This window comes from Desmodus rotundus, chromosome 4, assembly GCF_022682495.2.
Source record: "Desmodus rotundus isolate HL8 chromosome 4, HLdesRot8A.1, whole genome shotgun sequence".
Taxonomy (NCBI): Eukaryota; Metazoa; Chordata; class Mammalia; order Chiroptera; family Phyllostomidae; genus Desmodus; species Desmodus rotundus.
In genome coordinates, this window is record NC_071390.1 from 84,318,707 (window position 1) to 84,334,906 (window position 16,200).

Consider the following 16,200-nt stretch of genomic DNA (forward strand, 5'->3'; position numbering starts at 1 on the left):
TCAACATGAAAAAAAATCAAGATATCTAAAGTAGTCAATCTCAGAGAAACAGGAAGTAGAATTGTGGTGGCCAGGGTTTGGGGGAGGGGACGTGGGGAGTTGTATAATGGGTTTAGAGTTTCTGTTTTTCAGGATGAAAAAGTTCTGTAGATCATTGAACAATAATGCAAATGCAGTTAGCACTACTGAACTGTATACTTAAAAATGATAAAGATAGTAAACTTTGTTATATGTCTTTTACCACAATTAAAAAATGTCAAGACATATGAAATGAATTTTTAGGTTTTCTTGAAATTTGGAAGATCTGGCAACATGACCTGTCTTCCCAGATGGCACCAATTGGCTGGAGTTCAATAGTGGCTCTTTAGATGAGGCGTCAGTGTGTCACAATCCCCCCTGCTCCTTTGTTTTGACATTAAGGAAAGGACATTTGCTAATTATCATCTTCTAATAGCTATCCTACTTCAGTCATCTTATTCAGTTGCCTGAACCCTGTAGGCCACCTCTGATGTAGGATTATGTGAGTGAAAATGTCACGTCCCTGACCTAGTTCTCACCGTGTGTTAGACATGCCATCCAAGGAACTGTGTGCAGATTCCTGCCTGCCACCCTTGACTTGGCAAGAACTCACTTTGATTGCACTGGATTGAGATATATGCAAGGCTTTTGGGGATCCTCCCATCTGTGAAATATGTGTAAATTTGAGTTATGTCAGAAAACAACAATAATTTAATTATAATATTTAGAGAAGCCATGCACAACAGAGATATTTGAGGTGAGCTCTTGCCAGTTTAACAGATTTATCACCAACATTTAGGGAACATTTTCCTTGCAGGGTTTGTGGAGGTCAGTAGTGGTCTCCACAAGCAAGGTATCCAAATAGGTTTATTTAACTAAGCAAGATTATTTTCTTTGTCATATAGTAGATGGTTTATGTTAGATACTATATTGTATTTTTATAAGTTTTTTAAAAGATTTTATTTATTTATTTTTAGAGAGAGGGGAAGGGAAAGAGAGAGGGAGAGAAACATCTATGTGTGGTTGCCTCTTGAGCACCCCCTACTGGGGGCCTGGCCTGAAACCTAGGCATGTGCCCTGACTGGGGATGCAACTGGCGACCCTTTGGTTTGAAGGCCAGCACTCAATCCACTGAGCCACACCAGCCAGGGCTCTATTGTGTTTTTAATAAGATTTTATAATTACCTTGAAAAAACAAAATACTTTTCAATAAAAATGGATTACAGTCTTCTAAATAGGTTTACTGGGAAATTTTAACATGGATGCTAGCAATGAACTCTGCATTCACCCTCTCATTTAGAATTTGTAAAAAGATTAACAGTTTTGTTTTATCAATCTCTATCAAGTTATTATTCATTGAAGAGTGAAATATTAAGAGCTGAAATAAGCCTTATGAGTTATTTAGGCCAACTGCTTTGTTTTCAGGTGAGGAAATGGAGGCTCAGAGAAATTAAACAGTTTTTCCACCAATTTAATTAGCCATAAAAGCCAAGTCTTCTGACTTCTGATCTCCGACTTAATGCTGAATGGGATAATTCTAAAGAACCCTAATTTGTTTCTTTTCACTGAAAAGAACAGTTACTGGTATTAAAATCTAGATTATCATGACTGTAGTTTTTGAATAGAGGTTAAGTGAGCAACTTTTACAACCTTTTCCTAGTTTCTTTCTCTTAATGTTTAATAAGCAAATGTAGGTTTTGAATACCAAATGCATATCTCCTCTTCAGTAACTATGGAAGTTATAGAAAGATAGAAAGTTAGGTTAAATTACTATGTGAACTTTTGTGATTTCTGGGGAATTTTTTTATTGTATAAGGTACAACACTATTAGAGATTGAAGTTTAAATTTCTTGATATCTTGGATGTTAACCTGAATTGCTAAAGCCATTTTATATACAAATTTGTGTTTTTTAACCACCCTTTTGAGGTGTAGTTGACAGAAGACATTGCCTTAGTTTCAGGTGTACAGCGTAAAGACTCAGTGTTCGTGTACACTGTGCAACGATCACGTAAGCAGGCTAGGTACCTTCGTCACCTGCATAGTTACAGGTGTTTTTTTCTACAGGTGATGAGAACTTTTGAGATTTATCTCTTAGCAGCTTTAAAATGTGCAACACAGTATTAGGAACTGTAGTGACCACGCTGCACATTAGCTCTCAGAACGTACCACAGGACTTGTACCCCTTGACCTACATCTCCCTGTCTTCCCACCCTCTAGCTTCTGGAAACCACCATTCTTCTGTTTCCATAAGATTTTTTTCTTGATTCCACATATAGGTGAAATCATCTCACTTAGCGTAATGACCTCCGGGTTCACCTGTGTTGTTGGAAGTGGCAGGATTTCCTTTTTGTTTCATTTTTAATGGAAGAATAATATTTTATTGTAAATATACCACAATAAATAGATTTTTGCATATTTAATTGTTTAGCTTGGTAGTAGCTGAGGCAGTATAGCATGTAAATCAGAGTTGAAAAGAACTGGGTTCTGTCTAGTCTCCACTCTGGCCTACTACCTATGTAACCCTAGGCAAGTTACTTAATGTCTTAGGCATGGCATCCTCATTTGTAAATATGAATTATAACCATACTGGGGACTTAAATGGGAGGAAGCATGGAAATGCCTTCCTGGCAGAGTGCTTTATTTGGCACATAATAAGCCCTTGATAACTATTTTTCAGTAAGCAGTTCTCAGTGCTCAGTGTATGTTGCCTGCCTGCTGGTCATTGGGGATGGAGACATGTGAAGGACATGGTGGCTGCCTCTGTGGGGTGTTCAATGTGGAGGCAGCAGTGAGAAAGGAATTACAAAGAGATATAACACGTGTAAAGGGCGAGGGAGCGCAAGAGGACATTCTAAAGTGTCTGATTTTTGCTCATTTTAAAGAAGAGGTGGCAGTGCCTTCTTTATTTCCATTAATAAACTGCCATCATCCCCTTGAAAATGAAATAACACAGAATGAGTGCCTTTGTAGGCTCCCATAGAGGGCTGCAAAAGTGAGAAAGTTAGTGAAAGAAAAAGTAAATGCCTCAAAAATAAAAACTAGAGTCATCTTGCCACGTGAGGGCAGTGTTTTACCTCTGAGTGCCAGTATCGTGCCTGGTGAGAAGAGGCAACTGTTTTTGCCTCAGCATGCGGGATGGCAGGGAGCCAGACTGGCCCCTAGTGGGTATGGGAACACTTGGCGGTGGGCAGGCTCTACGGCAGAGGCTCCTGGGTTTACTTCTTGGCACGACAGGTATTTGTGCAATGCCTCCTGCCTACAGTCACATTTAGGAAATGTTGATTTGGATTATTTTTTTAAAGGAAAAAGATATTCCCAGTTATTCAGTTCTGTACCATGTACTTGTTCATTGCTCCTATTTCTTATACTTAAAAAAAAATGAACTAAGGTCACAGTGCAACCCCATTTCAAACAAAAATGCTTAAAATATGATCCACCAGTACTTTGCTAGGTTTAGGTTTGTAAGGCTCATTTTGGGGGAAGGGATGGCCCAGGGCAAGCAGCCTCTCAGGAGAGGATTGCATGTCAGTTCATACGTATTCATCTAGGTTAGGGAGAGCAGTCTTGAAGCAAAATCATAACACAGCTGTTTTAGTATTTATTTCACATAATAAGGAAATGCCAGTACTAATACCATTTCTAAAACACTCAGCATTCATGAAAGAAAAATCAGTGAAATTAAATTATTATATTTCAAATGCAAAAACTCATAGACTTATAAAAAGTTTACAGATGTATAATAGACCTTCATGTAGGTCTAGTGCTTCTTTTGACAGAATAGCCTACCTTCTTCACCTTCCTTAGAGCTGGCACTGTGGTCCTCCCCTGGGGGAGGGGTCTTTGGGCCAGCCCTGTGGCCTTGGCTCTGGGTCCTAACTGGCAGTTTTGGATTTCTTTCCATCAAACTCAGTCAACTGAGAGCATGGTGACCCTGCCCACAATTTAACTCCTTTCCTTCCAGAACAGTGATCAGCCTGCTTCCAAGACCGCACTCTGTCAGGGGGTGGGGAGGGGTCTGGCAAGGAGTGAAGGGAGGGAATGAGACCTGGGGAGGGAGGGCTTGTGGTGGGGTTTGCAGAGAGAACTGGAGTGGGACTGGAGAGAGTCAAGAAATACAGACAAAGCTGCTGATTAATGTCTGAAATAACCATTGGGTGGGGCAAAAGGAGGTTTACAGTTGTTTGTATAGAAAATAATACAATAATTAATAAATAATGATATAAGAATAAACTCTGTGTGTTGTGTACTTACAGCTGTAAATGTACTTTTACCTCACCCTGTACGTGGTACCAACAAAACACCAGTATTTAAAAATACTAGATATACTGGGGTGCTGTAATGCCAACAGCTGTTGTCACTTCTCCCATAGCCACCTTTACGTTTGCAGTGTTTAAACTTCATCTTATTTTATAGACCAAAACATCAAAAGTCTTCCTTTTCTCTTGAGAATAAGCAAATCATGCTTAAATAAAATAATCTCTTCTGAGATGAAGATCCTAAAATTCTAAATATTGGCACCAGTTTAAAATCTACTTCCCCAGGAGACTTACACCTTTTGTAGGTACTTAGATGAGAAGATAATTTCATAGAGTGCTGTTTTATGGTGTGTATTATATTTTAGTGATTTCAATTCCTAAATTCAAAGAAATTAAGTATATAGATATGAGCGTGAGTAAAAGTAGCCTGGATTATGTATCCATGATTTCACGCATGTCTCACTGGACTGGTGTTGCCTCTTCCATTAGTGTTCTTTGATCTAGGGAAGTGCTTCAGAATCAATAAGGAACCTGTTTTTAAAGGATAAACAGGATGGATTTTAACTAAAATTGCTTTTCAATGATGTCATTGGAATATGCATTTCCAATGGTACACATTTCTTATTCATATAACATTTAAACAATTATAAAAGCAAACCAAATTTGTGAATTAGATACAAACAAAACTCTAAAATCAATAAAATGCCGATAGCCTTATGGGAGCCAAACCCCTCTTGCACCCCAGTGGGTTGGGACTGGCTGCTGTCAGGCCTTGGTGCTTGAGTCACCCTGGGATGACTCAGCTCTCTTTCTTCCTTTGAGATTCTATTAATTACACCTTCATTCATGTGGAGAGCCAGGGCGGCTCTGGCCCTTTCCTGGATGCAAATGTATTACTTCCCAAGGAAGACTGCTTTTCTTCTTATTACTCCTAGACAATCAAGTATAATATGGCACCAATGTACTCATTAAAATAAATGCAAATTATGTGGTGACACACCATTATAAGGAGGTCATTCAGAATGTGTTTTAATTGATTTTGTTTAGGATATTTATAAAAATACAAAATTAAAAAAATTCGTATAGTACTCTCAGATCTCAGAAAAAAAATCCATAGTTTTCTGTTTGAGAAATATTACTGAAGGTCAACATGATACATATTGTTGATATTTTTTTGTTTCTATTCAGTTAATAAATATCTTTGTTACATAACCTAACAAAAACCTTGAGAAGAGATTTCTCTTTTTTTCACCCTTATAAATGAAACTAATATACCTCTTAGATATGTTTGTGAGTTTTTTAATTTACTGTCTTTCCCCCCCTCAAAAGTTTTTAAGATTTTATTTACAACTCCAGTCAAGATGGAGGCATAGGTAAACACTCCTCGCCTCCTTGCACAACCACGTCAAAATCACAACTAACCTACAGACCAAAGACCACTCAGAGCAGTCAGAAATGGAGCTGAATAGAAATCAGACAACTATGGAACTAAAGAAACCACATCAAACCAGACTGGCAGAAGACACAGATGTGGAATGGGCAAGTCCCACACTCACGTGTGGTGGATAAAAATTCGGGAGGGATGTTTTGGTAGTGAGGGGTCCCAGCCTCACATCAGGCTCCTCAGCTCAGGGTAGCAGTGCCAGGAAGAGAAGCCCCCATAACTTCCGACTGTAAAACCAGCGGGTTTGGAGGTGGTGAAAAAAACTACTAGACTCACTGGCAGTTCCTCTTAAAGGGCCCGTGCCAAACTCACTCAGACTCACTCCCTCTGAGCTCCAGCACCACCAGGGCAGCAGCTTGAAAGGCACGAGTGGCATACGGGGAGGAACTGAAGTGTCTGGTATCAGGGTGAGAGCTGGGGGGACAGCTTCCTCCAGACAGAAAGGCGCAGGCAGAGGCCATTGTGCCTTTTTTGAGCCCTCCCCCTACAGAGCCACAGAGCCTGCAGGTGGAAACCATATCTGTGACTCCATCAACCTGGCTCACACTGTTTGCCCTGCCCTGGTGTTTATTTGAGGCTCTGCCCCACCCAACTTATGGGCCTGTCCCCAGCCCCGTACCTCTGGCTAAGTAAGTGGCCCCAGGCCTGACACTAGCATCTTTGGGTCACAGTTTGGCTCTACCTGGGAACCTCCAAGCCCAGCACAAGTAGCAGCTGTCTGCAGATTGCTTTATAGCTCATGCTGGGTGGCACCAGGCAGAATGCAGGTGGTAGCTGACTCTGACTTGCAGCACCCAGGAAACTTAGACCCTGCACACCTAGTGGACAGCTACAGACCACGTCAGAACACTGCCACCCTAACCCTTCAAAGCCGATCCTCCACGGAGGGCAGAGGTTGATGGTTGGTGGTCACAGCCAGTCCTTACAGCTGACTGGCCTGAGTAAATTCCTCCCGTAGACCTGCCAACAGCAACCAAAGCTCAACTACAAGAGGAAGATGTACTCAGCCCATAATGAGGGCGTGCCTTGAGTACCCAGCGTGCGTGAAAGGGGAGGATGTGCCACCGAACCATACAGGATACCTACTACATTAGGTCACACTCCCAAGACACAGAGTCAAAAGCAGCTCTACCTAATACATAGAAACAAACACAGGGAGGCTGCCAAAATGAGAAGACAAAGAAACATGGCCCAAATGAAAGAACAGATCAAAACTCTAGAGAAAGAACTAAATAAAATGAAGATGAGCAATCTTTCAGATGCAGATTTCAAAACACTGCTTATAAGGATGCTCAAAGAATTCAGTGAGTACTTCAACAGCACAAAAAAGAAACAGGAAGAATTGAAAGATGTAGTAATTAAAATGCACAATTTACAGGGAACAGACAGATTGGATTAAGGTGAGAATCAAATCAATGATATGGAACATAAAGAACCAAAAAACAACCAATCAGAGCAACAAGAAGAAAAAAGAAATATAAAAAAACAAGGATAGTATAAGTAGCCTCTGGGACAATTTCAAGTGAACCAACATTCCCATCATAGGGATACCAGAAGGAGAAGAGAAAGAGCAAGAAATTGGAAATCTATTTGAAAAAATAATGAAAGAAAACTTCCCTGATTTGGTGAAGGAAATAGACATGCAAGTTCAGGAAGCACAGAGAGTCCCAAATAAGATGGACGTAAACAAGCCCCCTCCAAGACACATCATAATTAAAATGTCAAAGGTAAAGAGAGAATAAAAGAGAGGATCTTAAAAACAACAAGAGAAAAGCAGTTAGTTACCTACAGGGCAGGTCCCATAAGGCTGTCAGCTGATGTCTCAAGAGAAACTTTGCAGGCTAGAAGGGACTGGCAAGAAGTATTCAAAGTCATGAAAAGCAGGGATCTATAGCCAGGATTGATCTACCCTGCAAAGATATCATTTAGAATTGAAGGGCAAATGAAGAGCTTTCCAGACAAGAATAAACTGAAGGAGTTCATCATCACCAAACCATGATTATATGAAATGTTGAAGGGACTTATTTAAGAAAAAGAAGATCAAAACTATGAATAATAAAATAGCAATAAACACACATCTATCAACAAAATTGAATCTAAAAAACAAACTAAGCAAATAAGAAGAACAGAGACAGAATCATGGATAGGGAAAACGTTTTGATGGTTGCCAAATGGGAGGGGGTGTGATGGGATGGATGGGTGAGAAGAGGTGAGGGGATTAAGAAGTATAAATTGGTAGTCACAGAATAGCCAGTGGGGTATAAATACAGTATAGGAAATGGAGAAGCCAAAGAACTTATATGCATGACCCATGGACATGAACAAAGGTGGGGGGGGATTGCCTGAGGGAGTGGGGGGCGCTGCGTAGGGGGTAATGGGGGGAAAATTGGCACAACTATAATAGCACAATCAATAAAGTATTTTAAAGATATATTTTATTTACATATTGATGGTGTGTCTTCTGTTGGCCAAGCATTGGTTTAAGTGCTGAGTCAGGGACAGCTTTATTTATTTATTTATGTATTTATTTTTATTATTATTTTTTTTATTGCTGTTGATGACACTGTTACAGATATCCCCCATTTTCCAGCCTTTGCCCACCTCCACCCAGCCCCTGTTCCGCACCCCTGGCCTTCACCACTCTGTTGTCTGTGTTCATGGGCAATGCATATGTGTTCTTTGGCTAATCTCTCAACTTCTCTTATCCATTTCCCCCCTACATGCCTCCCCTCAGATCTTTCAGTTTGCCCTTTGTGACAGCAGGGATGAATCTGGAGAGCATTATGCTAAGTGAAATAAGCTAGTCAGAGAAAGACAAATACCATATGATCTCACTTACATGTGGAATCTAATGAACAAAATAAACTGACAAACAAAATAGAACCAGAGGCGCAGATACATGGAATTTAGAACAGGGACAGCTTTAAATATTTGGTTTCTCTTCAGAGTAACAGCTTCTAAGGAAGAGATGTTACATACTGACAAATAAATGAAATTTGCATTAACTTTACCCAACAAAAGTAACCTCTGAAGTCAAGGTTTTAAAGTTCCTGCTTTGGCATTAATTTTCTTTTATAAAAGAGAGTTCTATTAATGCTGTGAATTATGGAGTTAATGACATGGCCTGTAATGGTCCTTTAACAATTTTTAAAGATTGTTACTAGTTTTTTTCTCAGCCTATGTCCATTAAAACATTTGGTCTATTCCATCAAAAATTCAGTCAGCCATTCAAATCGGTTAATTCCATGGCCAAATAGATAGTTTATAGGTTTTGTTATTTGTATTTCACATTTGCAGGGGGTAAAAAGTTTAGGTTTTGCAATTCAAGTAAGAGACTTTTTATTTTTCTTTACACAGAAGGCTAGACCATCTATAATACAGGTAAATGATTCTTTTTTAATTTACTTATATATTTCTCAAGCAGTGCTCTCCATGGGTGCTACAATATTGCCAATAATGTTTTCTTTAGGACGCTGGAACACTTTGTTCCTACCCTTTCATCTTTGATGCCCAAGCCAAGACCAAAATGTTGCAGACGGATGCTGAACTACAGATGCAGGTATCATACTTTAAAAGTGATTTCTTCCTATGTGTTTCTTTCAAGCTACACATTCAGTTGTAATTTTTGCTAATAGGAGAAAGTATATTTGGATGAGTACTGTTCTAAGTTTTAGAATTATTACAAATTTTTTAGCAGCTTTTTGGTTGAATACAACACATATAAGTGAATACACATTTGCGTAGATGAGAAGTTGGCAAGCGTTTTCATAAAAGGCGCATAGTAAATAGTTTGGTCTTTGTGGGTTGTACAGTCTGTCTCAACTTCTTAGCTCTGTTACGGCACAATGGCAATCACAGGGAATGCATTAACGAGTGAGCGTGGCGGTATTCTAATAGAACTTTATGTACACTACATTTGAATTTTATGTAATTTTCACATGTGGTGAAGTATTATTCTTTTGCTTTTTTTCAACATTTAAAAAATATAGAAACCAGCCCTGGACGGTGTAGCTCAGTGGATTGAGCGCAGGTCTACAAACCAAAGGGTCGCTGGTTCGATTCCCAGTCAAGGCGTATGTGTGGGATGCAGGCCAGGCCCCCAGTAGGGGGCACTCGAGAGGCAACCACACATTGACATTTCTCTCCCTCTCTTTCTCCTTCCCTTCCCCTCTCTCTAAAAATAAATAAATAAAATCTTAAGAAAAAAAAGAAACCATTATGAGCTTGAGCTGTGCAAAAACAGGCAGCAGGCTGGATTTGGTCCAGTTGTTTGTTGACTCCTGATGGAGAGATAATTAAATGGAGCTTGGTAATTCTTCATTGAATTAAAACTTTAGTTATAGAGATTTATTTTAAGTATACATTTTTATTATAAAAAATAACTGGTTTTGAAAAGCCTACAAAGGTATTTGTGAATTAACAATTGAAACCTACCAATCCCTACTGTTGATGGACATATAACTTTATTCATGTCTCTCTTCACCTCTCTGTCTTTCTCTGTTTCTCTTTAGCTCTGTGTGTGTGTGTATATATGTGTATGTGTGTATATGTATATACACACATGTATATTTTATATAATATATACACATGTATCTATTTTCACAGTGATATATTCTTGATATTGACAGTTTAAAGGTTTTACAGGGACAATGGAAATTTTTTCAAAGAGTAAAAACTGTTTAACAAGTGGTTATTAGGTTTCTTTTCTGCCATTTTGAAAGTCATGGTTTTTACCCACTCTCCTTCCTGTTTCTTCTATTATAATATTATTTCAGTCTTAATTGTGCCTAAATCGTTTTCCAGGGACTGGTTATGGATCATATGGTTCACAGACTATTTCAGTTAATCTCTTTGGGTTCATATTAGAAAGATTTGTATGTTTCATAGACATAATAACTTGGAAAACCTAACTGGAAAAGTAAAGACGAAAATAATACAGAACAATGGAGATGTAGTTGGCATTTCCCCACACACCCCAGATTGAAAGGCACAGCTGGCTGTCCCCACCCTCAGGTGCGCTCTGAGTGACTGTGTTCTTGATGTGCCCTTCCAGGTGGCGGTCAATGGAGCCAACCTGCAGAATGTCTTCATGCTTCTCACCTTGGAGCCTCTGCTGGCCAGAAGCCCCTTCTTGGTCCTTCACGTTCGCAGGAACAACCTCGTTGGAGATGCCCTAAGAGAGCTGAGCATTCATTCTGATATTGACCTAAAAAAGCCTCTCAAAGTGAGCCCTTCAGTATATTCCTCTAAATACCTTCCTAGTTTTCCTGTAAACAGTGTTGATGAAGCAACAAAGATCTTATTATTAAAATTGTGGAGTGCAGCCATTCATTATTTCTTTTGTCCATTTACAAAAATTTAATCAGCTCCTTCTGTTAAATCACCAAACAGCACATCTCACCATACATCAGATAAAATGCCAGTGGGTTGGTTACTCAAGGGGTTATAGGGCTTTCTTTGTCCCCTGTCTTTGGAGTATCTGCTCCAGCTCTACCGAAAATGAGTAAACAACAGCAAAGCTAAAGCTTCAGCTAGGTACAAAACTATCAAGCCAGCATCCAGGAAGTCTTGGATGCCAAAGATTTAAGAGAAAGAAGGTAAAACGGAGAATATAGAGAGGCAGTGGAATCATCTGGGACGGACGTTGTTGGCCGTTATGACAGGCACTCTTAGTACCCTGATATTATTGTTGAATTAAGAAATTGTCTTTCCTCCTAGACTCTGCATGTTTGTGTTCCCAGGGCTTTGCACAATACTTGCTACACAGTAGGTATTAATAAATATTTAGTGAATTACTTAAAATTTAAAGTTACTTATTTTTCCCTTCAGATGTTCACATCTCTATTTCCAGTCCTCTTGTAAACTAGTTTCTGAAATGTAATAATCAAGAAACTCATGGTCTCCACGATACAGTCACCCTTTCCAGAATGTCCGACGAGTAGTGTCTGTCCCATCAGTCTGCCTGGGAGTTCTCCCTAGAACTTCTGGGTTATATTTTTGATCTAAGAGGGGCCTCTTTTTGCCTGCTGTTTTCATTCAGTAATTCAGATAAGATAGTTTTTGCTGTGTAGCACATCTGAGCTGCCTTCTGCTGCTTCTGTATGATCAAAGTTGTAATGTCTGTTCCCACTGTTTCTCTCGTCCTGCCATAGGCAGCCTTGAAGACAGCCACAGGATAGGCTTTCTCAAATGCTGTTTTTAGCTTTGTGCCTGAGCCCTTACCTATAAATTGGGGATGATAATAGTAATATCTATGCATGAGGCTCTTCAGAGGATTAGGTTAATAGAGTGTAAGTGCTAGCATGTAGTAACTCTTAGTAACTCTCATTCGCTGCTTTGCTGTAGTTGTTACTGTGATGATCATCATGGGTCCAGCATGCTCCATATGGGTCTGTTGTGTGTATGGGCTTTTTTATAGCCCCCCACAGAGCCCAGGTCTGTACTTACTTAGAATGCCCTCCTCCCCTCCATATGCATCAGTTTCTTCAAGAACCACTTTTTTTACTCATCTTAATCATTGCTTTTCTCTATGTTCCAGAACATTTACCTCTCAAACTATTTGACTCTGAAAATAAAATGTATTGTCTAATGGATTCTTTTATGTTTACCTTACTGCCTTAAATAGATGGTATGCTTTCTGTGGACACATGGTAAACTTCTAGCTCTCTTTGTACCCCTTGAAGTACCTAGTAAAAATTCTGTGTCATGCCTTGTTAATAAGTGGATACCCCTTGCAATTTTCATTGCCTCGGTGTATTGTGTTATATCTTCTTTCCTTTGTCCTGACTTTGGAAAGAATTTGCTAAAAAAAAAAAAAAAAAAGACATAGAATACCAAAGATTCTTTGAAGTGTAATTCCATTTTCATTGATTGAAGGTAATCTTTGATGGTGAAGAAGCAGTGGATGCCGGTGGAGTCACAAAGGAGTTCTTTCTTTTACTGTTGAAAGAACTTTTGAATCCCATCTATGGAATGTTTACGTACTATGAGGATTCAAGTCTTTTGTGGTTTTCAGATACGGTAAGTTAGTGATGTCATAGTTAAATGGATAGAATTAAACATTTTTTAAAAAGTCGTGAGACCAATCCCCATACTTCTCATTTTGAAAAGGAAAGCATAACAAAGAAAATAATTTAAAATGTTAAATAATGTACCCATTCTTCATCTTTTCACCTGTTGCCAAGACCTAATAGTGTCTTTTGTCACCCATCAGCCCTATTTCAATTTCTAGTAGGGAAGATCCAAGTTTTGTTATTCTCCAGGGGTAGAAAAAGCACAGCGTGATAAATAAATTGCTTTTATGACATGAGGAAAGTAGTAGCCAAATATGTCTTTTAATAACAATGGTGGTATGTGTATGAATACTGATACAAGTAAACATACATACACTTTATTTTTGAAAATTGAGTAGGAGAGCTAAGTTTTAAGAAGCATTCTAATTTTAACCAGATTATAATTTAGTTCTTTTTCTACCAGAATTTTCTCCCTAGGTCTGCACTGACTTAAAATGTAGCCATTAGCCAGCCACATGTGGCCATTGAAATTTATATTTTATTTAATTAAAATTGAGTAGTACCAAAGATTCATTTTCTCAAGCGTGCTAGCCACATTTCAAGTGGCTGCCATCTAGGGCAGCACAGAATCAGATGTTCCCATCATTGCAGAAAGTACTGTTGGCCAGCATTGCTCTAGGTGGGTACAGTCCTGTGCTGTGTGGTGACATTTCTGTCAACGATGGATCGCATGTGTGACAGAGGCCACATAGGATTGTAATGGAGCTGAAAAGTTCCTCGTGGCGTCCTAGCCGTTGTAACGCTGTGGCAGCACACGTTGTTCACGTGTCTATGATGATGCTGGTGTGAACACGCCTGCGCCGCCCGTTGTGTAAAAGGACAGCACATGCAGTAGTTCGGTGCATCATACTTGATAACGAAAGACCATGTTACTGGTTTATGTAGTTCCTATACTATATGTTTCATCATTACCTTAGGGTGTACTCTCTCTTATAAAAAATAATTAGCTGTAAAGCACTGTGCCGTGTTACTTGGGTAGCAGCCTCATACATCTCATTTACTGCGTCTCGATTGCATCACTTTCTCTTGTGCTTGATTTAATCTCATGTTGTTTTGCACAGTGACATGCTGTCCAGGTTGGTAGCCTAGGAGCAGTAAGCTGTACTGTATAGTCTAGATATGTGGTAGGCCATCCCGTTTAGGTTTGTGTGAGGCACCCTATGATGTTCACACGGGCACAAAATTGCCTGGCGCATTTCTCACAACGAGCCCCCTCGTTAAGTGGCAAATGACTGTATAAGCTGCTCGCTCGGTCACTAGATGAGCTGTAAATGCTTAACTTTGTCTACATTGTCTCTTTTGGGGATAATTGAATTTTTGTCAGGGGTGTTTCTCTGCTCCAGAAGGTAACTATATATTAATAAGGTCTTTATTCTTTTATACTGAACATATTTTACAGTACATGGCAGATTGTTTAGAGGGCTGGAAACACTGTATTTCTTTTTAACACATTTGCATATGTACTGAAAAGTGTTTTGTAGAGCACAACTGGTTTCACCTGATCGGCATAACCTGTGGGCTAGCTATCTACAATTCCACCGTGGTCGATCTCCACTTCCCGCTGGCGCTCTATAAGAAGTTACTGAATGTAAAGCCTGGCTTGGAAGACTTAAAGGAGCTGTCACCCACTGAAGGAAGGTACAAAGCTAAAAGATAAATTGGTGGGGAACTGCTCTGGCTGCCTCTGGCAGTGTGGAGTAAAGGTGAAAATACCACAGGTACAAGTGTGAGTTTATCCAATCGTATGGTTAAACTCTGTTGTGTGCGCTTTGTCGTAAGGTGTAGCTATCTGTACAGCTCCTTGCTTGCAGACTGTCACTCTGCGGGCAGAAGGAAAGGAAGAAAAAGAAAAGGGAAGTCATAGCTGCCCAGGAATACAAAATAATTACTTTTCTAACTTATTCCCAACAACAAATAAGGACTTTGAGGTTTGTCGTGGTCCAGAAATTCACAGAGAGAAAAATATCGAAAAAGGGAGCCTGTGTTAAAAAGAAAAAATCCCTACATTTCCTCCCCTCTTTGTGTTTCTCTGTCCTGTGTGTCTCCTTTATTCTCACACTGCTGTCACCCTCACAGCTCTCCTGGTCACCCTGTGTGTGGGTTCTTTTTCCTCCACACCACCGAGCAATTCTCCACAGCGCCAGCTGAGTGCTGTACAACTTAACTAAGTTCTGACACTGTCTACCTGGATAGTGTCAGATCCCACAGGATCTGTCCTAAAGACTGTAAGGGATCCGTTCCAAAAGACTGCTCCTCCCATTTCAGATGCCAGTTGCAAGCGAGAGGTCCACAGGTTATCCAAAACACTTGTCTGAGTTTGCTACAAATCAGAGGTTCCCATGACCCCCTCAGGTTTGCTGAATTTGCTAGAGCAGCTCACAGAACTCATGGGAACACATTTGCCAGTTTATTAAAGGGTATGCTGAGGCATACCATTCCTTTTTGTGAACATCCAGATGAAGAGATACATAGGAAGAGGTCTGGGAGGGTCCTGACTACAAGCGCCTCTGTCCCTGTGGGGTTGGGGTGTGTCACCCTCCTGCTGTGGATGTGTTCACCAACCCGGAAGCTTTCTGAACCCCCTACTTTTGGGGTTTTATAGAGGCTTTCTCCACCCAGGAGCCGACCCAGTCACCTCAGTAGAACAAGAGATGCTCCTAGTGCCCTCATCACTTAGGAATTTACAAGGGCTTTAGGAACCCTGTGCCAGGAACCAGGGGCAGAGACCAGCATATATTGAATATATTTTCTCTATGATCTCCCAGAGCCTTTAAAAAAAAGTTTGAGATATTGTTCACGTACCATCTAATTCACCCACATAAAAGTATGCCATCCGGTGATGTTTAGGGTATTTGGAAGTGTGTAGCCACCACCACAACTTCAGAATGTTTTCATCGCCTGAGAAGGAAACCTTTTCTCCTTAGTCATCATCCCCAGTATCCTCATCCCACAAGTGCCAGGCACCTGCTAATCTACTTTCTGTTTCTATAGGTTTGCCTAGTCTGGATAGTTTATATATAAATGGAGTCATTCAGTATATGGTCCTTTGTGTTTGGCGGCTTTCACACAGCATATTTTCAAAATTCATCCATTTTGTAACTCATATCAGTGTTCCATTTCTTTTCATTGCCAAATAATATTCCATTAATATGGATACACTAATTTGTTTACCTGTTCATCAGTTGATGGACATTTGGCTTGTTTCTGTTTTTCGATATTATGGATTATGCTATGGACATTCTTTTGTTTTTGTTCTAAATACTCATCCAAGGGTATGCTTCTCATTGATTTCGAAGAGAAAGAGGTGGGAGGAGAGAGAGAGACATCAATGTGGGAGAGAAACATTGATTGCCTCCTGTATGTGTCCCTGTGGGGGTTCGAACCCATAACCTAGTCGTGTGCCCTGAC

The 16,200-nt window shown here is 39.9% G+C and overlaps 1 protein-coding gene across 8 annotated transcripts in view; it reads left to right on the forward strand.

The window, feature by feature from the left end:
* HERC3 (HECT and RLD domain containing E3 ubiquitin protein ligase 3) overlaps positions 1-16,200 on the forward strand; it is a 106,935-nt gene that overhangs the window by 56,067 nt on the left and 34,668 nt on the right. For all 8 annotated transcript variants that reach the window (XM_045183761.3, XM_045183759.3, XM_045183760.3 and 5 more), the window contains exons 17-21: positions 9,077-9,100; positions 9,189-9,278; positions 10,773-10,943; positions 12,596-12,739; positions 14,264-14,430. In XM_045183761.3, coding sequence (XP_045039696.2) covers positions 9,077-9,100; positions 9,189-9,278; positions 10,773-10,943; positions 12,596-12,739; positions 14,264-14,430 — 596 coding nt within the window. The remainder of the gene's footprint in view (positions 1-9,076; positions 9,101-9,188; positions 9,279-10,772; positions 10,944-12,595; positions 12,740-14,263; positions 14,431-16,200) is intronic.